This window comes from Phyllostomus discolor, chromosome 13 (assembly GCF_004126475.2).
Source record: "Phyllostomus discolor isolate MPI-MPIP mPhyDis1 chromosome 13, mPhyDis1.pri.v3, whole genome shotgun sequence".
Lineage (NCBI taxonomy): Eukaryota > Metazoa > Chordata > Mammalia > Chiroptera > Phyllostomidae > Phyllostomus > Phyllostomus discolor.
The window spans coordinates 13,936,106-13,948,900 of record NC_040915.2 but is presented as its reverse complement, the minus strand read 5'-3'; the positions used below and the strand labels follow the sequence as shown (position 1 = coordinate 13,948,900).

At 45.7% G+C, this 12,795-nt stretch overlaps 1 protein-coding gene across 16 annotated transcripts in view; it reads right to left on the bottom strand.

Moving 5' to 3' along the window:
- Positions 1 to 12,795, bottom strand: part of LOC114509216 (protocadherin gamma-C4) — a 140,286-nt gene that overhangs the window by 60,171 nt on the left and 67,320 nt on the right. The window contains exon 1 of one of the 16 annotated variants that reach the window (XM_036014902.1): positions 8,803 to 11,839. The exons of 12 other annotated variants lie outside the window; for them this stretch is intronic. In XM_036014902.1, coding sequence (XP_035870795.1) covers positions 8,803 to 11,226 — 2,424 coding nt within the window. In that variant the 5' untranslated portion in view covers positions 11,227 to 11,839. 3 more of the 16 variants (XM_028527436.2, XM_036014905.1, XM_036014901.1) reach the window with 3 other exon arrangements.

Below are 12,795 nucleotides of genomic sequence, written 5' to 3'. Positions count from 1 at the left end.
GCTAAATCAGTCTATTATGAAGTCCAAAAACCCACTCCATCTCTTATATTCACAAACTATTCCCTATGAATAAATATGAAAAATGTAAACATGCTTAACAGATTTGAAAATAATTTTTTGAGAAGCACTGGATTAAAATTAATTATTTCTGTGACTTTACATTAAAAAAAAAGCCTTTAACACATACACTAAAGTATAAGTAAAAGAATAAAAGGAAATAGCACCAGTTCAACAACTCAATTATCTCTCCAAACTACCTAATGACTTCACTGTAGAAATAGAAAAGATGTCTAGAACATAAGGGAAAACGTGTGTTCTACATTTCTTCTCACAAGGGAGTCTCGTAATTAAAAGGCAGTCAACATGTCTGTTTTGGTGGGATAAATAAGTGAGATAATGTTGAAATGATCAACAGGGTCTAAACACATTACCAGCCATCAAAAATGAAAATATAGTTGTTTTGTGCTAAAAAGCTTACATGCATAAATGTAGACATATGTGTGACTGTGTGTATGTAGATAGATAAGAAAAAGAGCTAGAGAGAGTACTCTGTTGAATCAACAGGGTCAAATCTGAGCATCAGAAGTAAAGCAAATAATGGTAAAATATAATTATAATCATGGAGGCGATGCAAAGTTTAAATAGGGAAATAAATAAATGTTGGAGAGTCATAACCAGTTTACACTGATAGCCACAGACACTGATAATAGAAAAGTATTACTAAATTCAACTTACTATAGAACAGGCCATGATAGCAAAATGAGACCTCTGGATTTAAAGGAAAACCAGGACTAAAAAAAAAATGACTTTCACTAAACCTTTCTGAAAAATGGTGATTTGATTACAGGTAAAATACACAAACTCACATGTATTGCTCTAAGTCTGTATGAACTGAATATGCCCCCCAACACTTTTCAAAAGAGACTCATCAAAAAAAAAGAGAAAAAGCAATTTAATGGACTTCTGTAGAGACACTAATAATTGTGAGGCAGGGAAAAAAAAATCTCACCTGATTAGTTGTAGGATCACATTTGCCCAAACCGGTAACTGAATCTTCAACTATCAAGAGAGGCTCGCTTTTCTCACAGCTCTCCTGGCTGATGAGCGTGTCAGCGTAGTTGGGCTGCGGGAAGATCAGGTGACTCTTCCTCGAGTCTGCAGTGAGGGAGACCTCGTGGGAATAGGTCTGCAGGAATGCCCGCACCCCATCAACGCCCACAAAGTGAGAGGCAGGCACACCTGCCAACCCAGCTCCTGAAGCCGGGAGCAGCCGTGATGTGTGCCAGCGCCGCAGTCTGAGTGCCAGAAGTATGACGACAAAAGCGAGAAAGACGCAGGAGACTGCAGCCACCGCCATCACCAGGTACAATGTAAGGCCTGAATCATCGGGGTTGGTGGGAGACTCCAGGCTGCCCAGGTCTGCCAGGACCTCTGGGATGCTGTCAGCTACAGCCACAGTGAGGGTGACGGTGGCTGAGAGTGGGGGATGGCCATGGTCTTGGACCACTACCACCAGGCTCTGCTTGAGTGCATCTCTGTCCAGCAGGGCACGCTCAGTGCGTACCTCTCCTGTGTGCAGCCCCACCACAAAGAGCCCTGGCTCACTGGCCTTGAGCAGGCGGTAGGACAGCCAGGCATTCTGGCCTGAGTCTCTGTCCACTGCGACCACTTTGGTTACCAGGTAGCCCGGCTCTGCGGAGCGGGGCGCCAGCTCCACCCCAGTGGAGCCATCAGTGGGGAGTGCAGGATACAGGATCTCTGGTGCATTGTCGTTCTGGTCTAGCACAAATATGCTCAGGGACACATTGCTGCTGAGTGGAGGATCCCCACTATCCTGTGCCATCACCTGTAGCTGCAGGTCTCGGAGCTGCTCATAGTCGAAGGAGCACAGTGCATACAGGACACCAGTGTCTGAGTTGATGGAAATGTAAGAGGACAGGGGAACTCCTTGAATGGTGTCCTCAACCAGGGAGTAGGTGACCCTGGCATTTTCTTTGCTGTCCCAATCAAGTGCTGTCACTGAGAAAAAGGAGGCTCCTCTGGGGTTGTTTTCAGGAATATAGGCAGAGTAAGAGGAGTGGGCAAAAGTGGGTGGGTTATCGTTGTCATCCGCTACATTCAGTGAGATGTGAGTTTTTGTAGACAAGGGTGGACTTCCCTGATCTGTAGCTGTCAATGTTATATTGTAGCTTTGGATCTGCTCTCTGTCCAGTGCTCTGTTTGTTATCAACTTATAGTAATTTCCATAGGTCTTTTCTAAATTAAAAGGCAGATGTTTAGGAATGAAACAAGAAACTTGACCATTTTCTCCGGAGTCTTGATCTTGCACATTTAGAAGAGCAATTACTGTACCTGGAGGAGAGTTTTCCAGCACTGAGTTGGTAGAAGATGTGATAGTTATTTCTGGGGCATTATCATTCACATCCACAATTGTGATCAACATCTTAGCAGTGGTTGAGAGACCTCCACCATCTTGGCCTTGAATTTCCATCTCATAGAACCTATATTTCTCAAAATCCAGAGGCCCCTGTATTGAGACTTCTCCAGTTCTGGAATCCAAGTGGAATATTTCAGAAGCTTTGCTTTCTACATTCCGAAATGAATACACCACCTCCCCATTGACTCCCTCATCTGGATCAGTCGCGTTTACCGTGAGCACCCGAGTTCCAGAGCTGAGGTTCTCAGGGACACTCACTTGATATACAGACTGTGTAAACTTTGGGATATGGTCATTGACGTCGAGGACTACCACACGAATGGGAACAGTGCCCTGGCGAATGGGATCTCCTCCATCTAAGGCTGTGAGCAGGAGGAGGTGAGCAGACTCTTTCTCTCGGTCCAGGCCCCCCTCCAGCACTAGCTCGGGATTCTTGGCCCCATTGGTTCCGCCTCGCACTTGCAAGGAAAAGTAACTATTAGGATTGAGCTGGTAGCGCTGTAGGGCATTCATTCCTACGTCTGGATCCCTAGCGTTAGGAAGGGGAAATCGCGATCCCGGTGTTGCGTGCTCACTGACTTTTATTTCTATTTCCTCCTCCCCGAAGCTGGGGGCGTTATCATTAATATCCATTATTTCCACTTCCACTCCGTAAATCTTCAGGGTATCTTCCACAAGTACCTCCATATTTAAAAAACAGGAGGACATCGTCTCACAGAGCTCCTCCCGGTCTATCCTACCTGCAGTGATCAAGCTGCCACTTCGCGGATGCAGAGCGAAAAGCTGCGTCTTTCCTCTGGAGACGATGCGGACGCGGCGCTCCGCCAGCTCCCAGGGCTCCAGCCCGAGGTCCTTGGAAATATTGCCCACGAAGAAGCCTTTGTCTGTCTCTTCGGGCACCGAATATCGGATCTGCCCGGCCCCAGACTCCCGCAGTGTCCCCAGGAAAATGCTCAGTAGGACCAGCCCGCTGCGGTCCAGGCGTGGTAGCTGATTCCCCATGGCGATGGCTGAGCCGGTATTCCGCGGTTTCTTGTGCCGGCTTGTTGTGATCCAGCTTACGCATCTACGAAGTCCCGCGCCAACTGCATCCAAAATATATTAAAGAGCGCAGGGAAGTCCGTACTTTAAGTTTCCAGCATCAGGATCCGTGAGTATCCATCTCACTCTGCTTTGTGTTATAGAGGTGGGGGAGGAAGGGACTCTAGCGCTCGGCTTCCCATTCCCTGGTTGGTGAACAGCGGCGCCTGGAGTCCAATTTCATTATTGCAACGAGTAAAAAACCCCCAACTAATGTGCCCGTTCTAGAAGTTAATAAATAACACTCACCTCTTGGAAAATCATTCATACAGAGTAGGGAAAGCTTAAATCGCAGAAAAACAAAGAGTTACGTAATATGATGGTAAAAGTTTACCAATAGCACTTTTGGAAGGAGTAATTATTAAAAGGCAGTACTTAATTATTTAAAAAGTTTTCAACTATTACTGGAACTAAAATTTTGCTGGTTAGGTTTCGTTCCTATTAATTTTTACCAACTGAAGAGCACAGCATTTTTGCATGTGGAACCAGCACGGTCCCAGTTTGAGAAAATTTGGATGGTATTAGGGTTATTTTAAAATACCATAATATACAAGTACCTGTATACCACATCCTTAATTAAAAGCTCTTTATTTCACGAAAATTTCACCTGAGATCTCTCTATATATTTCCTTTAAGATGCATTTGAATATTAGAAGGATCGCAGCATTGTTAACTTTAGTCTTAACATTGATACTGATAGATCTGACCAAGATTTATTTTAGGAACTCTATCAAGAGATTGAACACAGGATCTACATATTGGTATATATTAGCAGTTTGGAATGTAAGAAGCATTATTTTAACTACTTACCTGTTTTAAAGTCTTCCTATCTGCTTCAACACTAGGAGTTAGAATGCTAGCCAATAGTCCTGAAGAGCTGTCTTTGTTGAGAGTATCCTGCTTGGCTGGACAATGGTCAGCAGACGTGAGAAAATTAAATGCTGGACTAGTTTGATCCCCAGGCACACACAAATTATAGGCATAGGGCAAAGTACCCTCACTGTAGTTGGGGGGAATCTCCAGTCCAGATTTGGAGCAAAGAACAGACCCAAAGCAGCCGCCAGCGGCGGGGCTGGAGGAGCGTCGCAGGTGCAGAGCAACCGCCAGAATCACAGCCAATAGGAAGAGTACCGAGATCAAGGCCAAAGCCACCACCAGATAAAACTGCAGCTCAGCCTGGGGGTCAGAAGGTGTGGGGCGGTCGCTAAAATCCGGAAGCGCCTCTTGTAGGCTGTCAGCGAAGACCAGCAGCAGCGTGGCAGTGGCCGAGAGAGGCGGCTGTCCCCCGTCACGCACCGCGACCAGCAGGCGCTGGCGGGCCGAATCTCTGTCGCCCAAAGCACGCGCTGTGCGCACCTCGCCCGTGCGCAGCCCCAGGCTAAACAGTCCAGGCTCGCTGGCCTGCAGCACGTGGTAGGATAGCCAGGCATTGTGTCCCGAGTCTGCGTCCACCGCCACCACCTTGGTGACCAGGTAGCCGGGCTGAGCGGCGCGCGGCACTGTGTCGAAGAGCGCAGAGCTGTCGGGCCCCAGTGCAGGGTAAAGCACCCTTGGCGCGTTGTCGTTGCGGTCGGTCACCAACACGCGCAGGCTGACATTGGTGCTGAGTGCGGGTGAGCCCTGGTCTCGAGCCTGCAGCGTCAGTTGGAAGGCGCGCAGCTGCTCATGGTCGAAGGCGCGCTGCGCAAACACCACACCGCTCTGCGGGTTCACGGACACGTAGGACGACAGCGCCTGTGGCTCCAGGTCGCTGGCCACGATGGAGTAGGAGACTTGGCCGTTGGGTCCCAGGTCGGGATCGGAGGCGCTGACCTGTGCTATGGAGGCCCCAGGCGGGTTGTTTTCTGGCACGTGGACCAGGTAGGCGGACTGTTGGAAAACCGGGGCGTTGTCGTTAATGTCGGTGATGTGCAGAGTGATGGTGGTGCTGGAGGAGAGGGGCAGCTTTCCTCTGTCTGTTGCTGTGATGGTGACGTTGTATTCTGGAGTCCGCTCTCGGTCTAGAGCCCCATCGGTCACCAGCTTGTAGTAATTATTAGAAGAAGAATGAATCTTAAATGGACTATTTCTACTTAAATTACATGTGACTTCTCCATTTTCTCTGGAATCTAAGTCTCTTGTCTTGAAGAGGGCCACAACCATTCCTGGAAGGGAATTCTCCAAAATCTGATCAGAGAGAGAAGTAATGATTATTTCTGGGCTGTTGTCGTTTTCGTCTAGAACCTCTATAATTACTTTACATCGTGTAGAGAGAGATCCTCGGTCCTTTGCTTCTACATCCATTATATATCTGTCCACTTCTTCAAAATCCAAGGGTTGATGAGTTATGATGTTTCCTGTAGCAGAATCCAAAGAGAACACGTGCTGGGCTTTATCAGCCACACCAAAGAAGGAATAGGTGACCTCTGCATTGGAGCCTTCATCCTGGTCTGTGGCGCTCACTCTCAGCACAGAGGTCCCCCGGGGCACGTTTTCTGGAATGCTGGCCCTATACACATCTTGGCTGAACACAGGGGGGTTATCATTGGCATCCACCACCAGGATTCGGATCCGAGCAGTGCCACTTCGTGGTGGATCCCCACCATCTAAGGCTGTTAGTACTAAGTGGTGGGCGCTCTGCGTTTCTCGGTCCAGGTTCTTCTTTAGTATTAATTCTGGATATTTGCCACCATCGGGATTGTCTTTTACCACCAAAGAGAAATATTCATTAGGACTTAGTTGGTATTTGCTCAGTGAATTCATACTTATATCAGGATCTTTTGCAGAGTCAAGAATCGTTCCCGTTCCTGGGCTGACAGATTCACTGATTTCTAAGTTTATTTCATCTTTATGGAATTGAGGGGCATGGTCATTAATATCCTCGACATTCACAATGATATGGAAAATATTTAAGGGATTTTCCACCACGGCTTCCAACTGCAACTCACATCTTCTTCTCTCTTTGCAAATCTGCTCACGGTCTATTCGGTCCTTCACCAGTAAGTCCCCGCTCTCCGCGTCTACACTGAAAAGCAGCTTCTCCGCGCTAACTCGCAGCTTCCGAGCTGAGACATCCAGAACACTGAGCTCTAGATCTTTCGCGAGTTTCCCCACCACCGAGCCCTTGGCCAGCTCCTCGGGAATCGAGTAGCGGATCGGCTCGCAGAGCGCGCGGTGGAACAAAGGCAGCAGGAGGGGAAACAGTACCTGCAGCCGGCCGGCTCCGCGTCTCTGCGCGCAGCTCCCTCCCATCTTGCGCTCCAGTTGCCGCTGGGTCTCAGTCTTTCCAGTTGGAGAAAGTGCTCACTATCGCACTGGAAGAGCGTTCAGCCCAGGACACGCGGAGCCCCAAGTCCTGGGGCTGTGATTCCGCTTGTGCTGGACGAGCCTGCGCAGCCGGGAGCCCTAGGGCCAGCGGGTTTCCCTCTGTGTTGGAGGCTGCGCAGGAAATCCTAGGCTAGAGGCTGAGGAATCCTGGGCGTCAGCGCTTGCCCTGCACTGGCCGACAGCGGCGCCCAGAGTCTCCGTGTGGAACTGCAGGCTAGATTTTCTTTATTTCAGGCAATCTTTTTCTTTGAATGTAAGCTAACAGCTAAAATATTTGAATCCTAACCCTTCATGATTCCATTTTTACCACGAAGCACATTTTTCACATGATCAAAACTATATATTTTTATATTTTAAAACTTTATATAAATTTGAATAGATAAAAGTATTTTTAAAAGTCAAATAAGGCATGAAAGGCTGTAAAGTGAAAAGTAGGTTTCTATTCCATGGCACATTGCTCCCCAGTTCTTCCATCCAGAGGTGATCATTGTTTTTTTAAGAATTATTATCCACAAAGGGAAGTACTGAAGATAAGCAAAAAACCTTTTTTTGATCTTTGATCTTATATTTGTCTAGAATATTAGAAAGTAGAATGTAACCATTGCCATATTGATTGCAATAATTCAAAGTGTCCTGTGATGCTTTTAAGTAACTATATAAAAAATTGCTTAACATGTCAGAGTAGTTTTTAAAATACTGTATTTTGCAAAATAAAATAATTATTTGAGGTGGATGCATAATAATTTTGACTCTCATGGACAGAAATTTTAAGTGACAGTTCAATGATTGAAAAGTTAATAACTATGACCCTAAAGGATGTGTTCTTCTGCAGAACTATCATTGAACAAACGTTGAATAACATTAAAAAAGTAATGTTCTCACACTGGGACACTCTTTGCCTTTATGCCACCATATTAATGTAGAAGAATATTAGCAATAAATTAAAAGTAAGATATCAAATCAATACATCACCATCCACAATAACCCAGATAGGTTCAGCAGTAATTCCACTGATACTTTGATTAGAATTATTTTGTGTACTTCTCTACTTATATTTTGATCAGATCTCCCACAGATATAATATCTCTTTCTTGACTTTAAGTTTATTTTGACTCAATTTCAGAGATTCAGGTGGATCTTTCTTCCACTACATTAAGGAGCCACTGAAATACTCTTGGTACACATCCCTTGCTCTTGTTCTTGGGAACATGAACAAATCTGTCTCCCTAATCAACATACATGCATTTTCAGCCTCAGAGGTTGGAGAACCTAACAAAAAATACAAAGAGGGCATAATACAACATTTGCTTAATTTAACCTTCTCTATGTCTCCCAGGAACCCAGTCGAGCACATAACCTAGAATCACAGGCAAAAAGGATGCTGCAGTGTTACCAGGCATGATCACACTTGGAAAAATTTAAGCACACATTCTTATGGTTCCTTATAGACTATTGATGAAAATTTTAAATCTCTAGGAAGTATATTCACTTGTATCTGTCATCACAAGGTACATTTGGAAACTGTAACCACAAAGGTCCCTTCTCTTTAGGAAGAACAACATTGAGTGGCTTTGTGTTGAGTCATGTTTCCAGTGATGCTTACGCATTTGTTTCTGACATTTACCTATTTTTACCAGACCTACCTTCAAAACCAGAGACAGGGTTTCAGCATGTGGCCAACAGGACAACACACATAAAATATAAGGCTCTGCAAAGCTAATTGTTACAATCTTAAGACAGAAGACCTTCATTGTCATTATGCACACATTTATCAGAGAATAAAATTATAGCGTTAATAATATAAAATTATAGTGTTAACAGGCAAGCTCTACTCTGGAGCATTTTAGCAAGAAGCAAATTGAAACTAAGGAAAAGTGAAATAATGAAGATTAAAAATTCCCATCACCATGCTGCAAACCTAAAAGCAAATCCAATCATAATTTTTTAAGTGAAAGGAAAGGAGTAAAAATTGAACTCACTGGCACCAAAGGAGTATCTTCTATAGGAAACTTTGAATCATCTAACAAAGACAAAGGATCCTTTTTCTCACAGCTCTCCTGGCTGATGAGGGTGTCAGCATAGTTGGGCTGTGGGAAGATCAGGTGACTCTTCCGTGAGTCCGCAGTGAGGGAGACCTCATGGGAATAGGTCTGCAGGAACGCCCGCACTCCGTCCACGCCCACAAAGTTTGAGGCGGGCACACCTGCCAACCCCCCTCCAGAAGCCTGGAGCAGATGTGACTTATGCCAGCGCCTCAGCCTGAGTGCCAGCAGCATGATGACAAAGGCGAGAAAAACACAGGACACAGCAGCCACTGCCACCACCAGGTAGAGTGTTAGGCTGGAGTCATCAGGGTTGGCAGAGGGCTCAAGACTGCTCAGATCAGCCAGGACTTCTGGGATGCTGTTGGCCAAGGCCACAGTGAATGTGACAGTTGCTGAGAGAGGAGGCTGGCCATGGTCCTGAACAGCCACCACCAGGCTCTGCTTGAGTGCATCTCTGTCCAGCAGGGTGCGGGCAGTGCGCACCTCTCCTGTGTGCAGCCCCACCACAAAGAGCCCTGGCTCACTGGCCTTGAGCAGGCGGTAGGACAGCCAGGCATTCTGGCCTGAGTCTCTGTCCACTGCCACGACCTTGGTCACCAGGTAGCCAGGTTCTGCAGAGCGGGGTGCCAACTCCACCCCAGTGGAACCATCAGTGGGAAGTGAGGGGTACAGAATCTCTGGTGTGTTGTCATTCTGGTCCAGCACAAATAGACTCAGTGACACGTTGCTGCTGAGTGGCGGGTCCCCACTATCAGTGGCAATCACCTGCATCTGTAGATCCCGAAACTGCTCATAGTCAAAAGACCGAAGTGCATACAGTACTCCTGTGTCAGAGTTGATGGAGACGTAGGAGGATAGAGGAGCCCCGTGGGTAGTGCCTTCAGCCAGGGAATAAATAACCTGAGCGTTCTCTTTGCTGTCTGGGTCTAGTGCGGTCACTGAGAGGATGGAGGCTCCTCTGGGGTTGTTCTCTGGGACATAGGTAAAGTAGGACATGCGAGAGAAGGTGGGCGCGTTGTCATTGATATCTGCCACTTGCAGGGTGAGGTGAGTTTCTGTTGATAGGGGTGGACTTCCTCCATCTGTGGCTGTTACAGTGATGTCATAGGAGGACTCCTGCTCCCTGTCCAGAGCCCTGTGTGTCACCAATCTGTAGTAACTGTCAATGGACTTCTCTAGCTTAAATGGCAGATTCTCTGATATGGAACAGGTGACCTGTCCATTCTGCCCAGAGTCTAGATCATGCACGTTTAAAAGAGCTACCACAGTCCCCAGAGGTGAATCTTCCTTCAGGGGACTAAACAGAGATGTGATGGTTACCTCTGGACTGTTGTCATTTACATCTTCTACTGTAATCAACACTTTTGCGGTGGCGAGATACGCTCCACCATCTTCCGCTTGTATTTCTATCTCATAGAAACCCGTTTCTTCATAGTCTAGATTTTCCGATATTTTTATTTCTCCAGTATTTTTGTTTAGTTGGAATTTCAACAACTGCGTGTCACGTAATTTTCGGAATGAATATGTCACTTCTCCATTGGCTCCTTCATCCCTGTCTGTGGCTGTGACTGTGAGCAGCTGTGTACCCACGGGCAAGTTCTCGGGAACAGTCACTCGGTATTCAGGTAAGGTGAAGACCGGGGCGTTGTCATTTGTATCGAAGACCGTGACACTGATGAGGACCGTGCCAGACCGGAGAGGGTCACCCCCGTCAGAGGCTGTGAGGACCAGGTGGTGCTGTGCCTCTTCCTCCCGGTCCAGGGCGTGCTCCAGCACCAGCTCCGGGTACTTGGCACCATTGGCCCGGCTCTGAACTGCTAGGGAGAAGTGCCTATTGGGGCTGAGCTGGTAGCTCTGTAGGGAGTTCACGCCCACATCCGGATCCACAGCTTCCGGGAGGGGAAAACGCATTCCTGGGGCGACGTTTTCATTAATCTTTACGTCTAGAGTTTCCGCTTGGAATTTGGGGGCATTATCATTGATATCAGTCACTTCTATTTCTATCCCGAAAAGTTTCACCCTATCTTCCACGAGGATGTTAAAATTCACCAGACACCGCGCGCTCTGCGCGCAGAGCTCCTCCCGGTCTATCCTGCCCGCGGTGACCAAGCTGCCGCTCCGCGGGCTCAGAGCGAAAAGCTGCGTCCTACCTCTGGAGACGATGCGGACTCCGCGCCCCGCCAGCTCCTGGGGCTCCAGCCCCAAGTCCTTGGAGATGTTGCCCACGAAGGAGCCTTTGTCCAGCTCCTCAGGCACCGAGTAGCGGATCTGCCGGGCATCAGCCTCCCATGGCACACGGATGAAAAGGCAGAGCAGAACCAGCGCGCTGCGCTGGGAGCGATTCCTTTGAGCGGCCATTGTTGTGTGGTTACGGAATTCTGGCAGTGTCCTCGCTGGACACGTTGTGCGTTTTGACCGGTTCCTTTTTCTTTCTCTGGCTGCAGGGAGTCTCTGTAGCCTGAGCGCCTTAAATTCTGGAGTAAGTGTCTCTCCAACCGCGGAGCCGGCGTGTAGGAATGTGGAGCTTTGTGTAGCTAGAGCTCTGAGAATCCAAACCGAGCGCTGGCTGCGATTCTCTCCTAGTAGGTGAACAGCGGCGCTCAGAGTCCTCAGAAGTTACTGCACCCACTATATATGTACGCCACAGAAAACAAAGGCAACTCACCTTTGATTTTATTTTACATTACTTCTTTGGTTGCTCGGCTAATATTATTAAATCAACTACTATTAGGACGTTTCTTACTGGGTGGGATAAAGTGAAATGAAAGTACTATACAATATTAAATGAAAATAGTTGATTAGATATATATTTCAACACTTATTTTTCCAATAGAAATATATTCACTTTAAGAGGTAAGTAATATTTATTTTATTTCCTATCAGCTTATAGATATATTCTGAAAAGTCTCACAATTTTATATGAGATTTAGATTTAAACGGTTCAATTATGTTTAGACATTCATATAAAAACTATGAGATATACCCCTAACAATTCACTTAGAATCTTTTTATTTTAGACTTAATTAATTAATTAAATGTGTTTAGCATTAAGACTGTATAAAGGATTTTCAAAATATTCTTTTCTAAAATACTTTTATTGAACTTCAATGTATCTTTTAAAATGTATTTTTAATTTTAGGCACATAATATTGAAAGTTGGTTTGACCTATTTAAATGAATCGAGCAGGAAATAATCTAAGAGGGACATGCTTGTGTTGTAATTGGAAGAGATACATGTTCATGAATTTCCAGTGCTACAATTTTCAAAAATGAAGTTAGAAATAGTGATGTGGGTTTTGAAGAAATAAGTGCTTACATCAAATGACCTGTTTTCATCAGGGGCACTGATGCCAAATTAAATAACCTCTTCTCTTAGCGTTTTGTCTGGAAGCCCAAAGTAAAGTGGTACACACATCTTCAGTCGTATGTGCTCATCAGATCCAGCAGCAATTCTTACCTCAAACGTGAAGGGTTTAGAGGTTCACTCCTTTCATACAGAGAAAAGGTTGTTCAGAAGTATTTATGTACTATACCCCAAGTATGGAACTTTTCAAGGATTTTATCTTTTATCTTTTGTCTTCAGAGATTTTATATCAGACAATCCAAGACAGAAACTGAATGTAAAGGCAAGAACATTCATTTGCTTTCTTGGAAATTCTTGATCTTACAATGTAGAGGAAAGAAGATTGGGAAAGAGTACAGATTGAGTTCCAATAAAAGATAAGTAAATAAAAGAAGAAAGCTAGAAGGACCAAACATTGAAGAGAAAATTTCCTCTAAGGTAATTAGTATAAAGTTTTGGGGACCATGGAAACTTCAGCAATGGAAACAAAATTTTGACTCCTCTCCCAAGAAAAATGTATACATCTATAACCTTGCAAAAATTTCAGGACTTCATGGATCTATTCATCAACCCCTCAAACATTT